The following is a 1,994-nucleotide window of genomic DNA, read 5'->3' as shown; positions in this document are numbered from 1 at the left end:
ATCTAGAGGCTTGTGAAAGCGAGATTGAGAAGCTAATGGAGTCAACTAAGAAGCCAGGGAAAGAGATGCTTATTGCAAACTTGTTTGGTCAACTTGCATTGCTGTACCAGAGAAAGTCCCAGTTCAATTCAATTCAGTTTATTTATATAGCGCCAAATTCACAACACATGTCATCTCAAGGCACTTTACAGTTCAACCAGATCAAATTGATACAAAGTTTTCTATCTAAGGAAAACCAGTTGATTGCATTGACTCATTGACTCAAATACAATCCCCCACACTAAGCATGCTTGTAGCGACAGTGGAGAGGAAAAACTCCCTTTTAACAGGAAGAAACCTCCAGCAGAACCAGGCTCAGTGTGAGCGGCCATCTGCCGAGGCCGACTGGGGTTCAAGGAGACAGAAGCAGAGATACAAAAAGCAGCTGTAAAAGGCGGCCCCGTCCAGGAAACACACAGCCAGGCAGACGAGCTCCAAGGCAGCTCCCATGCCAGAGGACGAAGAAAGCACATCCACTCAGTCACGGTCAGAGAAACAGGACCACACTGGAAAACAGGCCGATCTCCAACATCTATAAACAAGGGTGTTGATAGAAGCAGCACAGCTGATGTTTCTTTCCAGGATGACGTCACAGCCAAACAGGAACAGACGAGGCAAAGCTACTCTGAGGAAAAGCAGAGAGAGCAGAAGGTTAGAGATTGAACTAACAGATTCTGCAGAATAGGAGAACAGAGAGAGAATGAAGCAGAATGATGAAATGGGGGTCCCTATGTCCTCCAAAAGTCTAAGCCTATAGCAGCATAACTATAGAGATAGCTCAGGATAACCTGAGCCACTCTAACTATAAGCTTTATCAAAAAGGAAAGTTTTAAGCCTAGCCTTAAAAGTAGACAGGGTGTCTGCCTCACGGACTAAAACTGGTAGTTGGTTCCACAGGAGAGGAGCCTGATAACTAAAAGATCTGCCTCCCATTCTACTTTTAGAAATTCTAGGAACCACTAGTAAACCTGCAGATTGAGAGCGAAGTGCTCTGTTAGGAACATAAGGAACAATCAGATCTCTGATATAAGATGGAGCTTGGCCATTTAAGGCTTTATATGTGAGAAGGAGGATTTTAAATTCTATTCTTGATTTAACAGGAAGCCAATGAAGAGAAGCCAGGACAGGCGAGATATGATCTCTCTTTTTAATTTTCATTAGAACTCTGGCTGCAGCATTTTGGATCAGCTGAAGGCTTTTAACTACAGTTTGTGGACTTCCTGATAGTAAAGAATTACAATAGTCCAGCCTTGAAGTAACAAATGCATGGACTAGTTTCTCAGCATCACCCCTGGACAGGATATTTCTAATTTTTGCAATGTTCCTCAGATGAAAGAAGGAAATTCTAGAAACCTCTTTGATGTGGGATTTAAATGACAGGTCCTGATCAAAAACAACACCAAGATTTTTTACTTTATTATCTGAAATCAGTTTAATCCCATCCAAATGAAGTGACTGGCTAATCAGTTTCTTTTTCAGAGACTCTGGTCCAAAGACTATAACTTCTGTTTTGTCTGCATTCAGAAGCAGAAAGTTAAGAGTCATCCAGGTTTTTATGTCTTCAAGACATGCCTGTAATCTATGTAATGGGTTAGCTTCATCTGGATTTATAGACAGATATAGCTGGGTATCATCAGCATAACAGTGGAAATTAATCCCATGCTGTCTAATAATTCTACCAATTGGGAGCATGTATAAAGTAAAGAGAATTGGTCCTAGCACTGATCCCTGTGGTACTCCACAGGTAACCTTTGAGCGTGTTGAAGATCTATCATTAACATGAACAAACTGAATTCGATCAGATAGATAAGATTTTAAACCAGTCTAGTGCTGTTCCTTTAATTCCAACAAAATATTCAAGTCTTTCTAAAAGAATATTATGGTCAACTGTATCAAATGCAGCACTAAGATCCAACAGGACGAGCACAGATACAAGTCCATTATCTGAGGCCATG

At 41.1% G+C, this 1,994-nt stretch overlaps 1 protein-coding gene across 1 annotated transcript; it reads right to left on the bottom strand.

Annotated features, from left to right (window-relative positions):
* Positions 1–837: 837 nt before the first annotated feature.
* Positions 838–1,734, bottom strand: LOC119776153 (the record flags this gene model as incomplete). Its single annotated transcript, XM_038274428.1, has 1 exon — positions 838–1,734. A coding segment is annotated over one exon (897 nt), but the record flags the coding sequence as incomplete, so codon positions are not given.
* Between the last annotated feature and the right edge of the window lie 260 nt (positions 1,735–1,994).

This window comes from Cyprinodon tularosa, unplaced genomic scaffold (assembly GCF_016077235.1).
Source record: "Cyprinodon tularosa strain WSP-4 unplaced genomic scaffold, ASM1607723v1 ctg914, whole genome shotgun sequence".
NCBI lineage: Eukaryota > Metazoa > Chordata > Actinopteri > Cyprinodontiformes > Cyprinodontidae > Cyprinodon > Cyprinodon tularosa.
The sequence above is the reverse complement of the archived record's forward strand: the minus strand, read 5'-3'. Positions and strand labels throughout refer to the sequence as shown.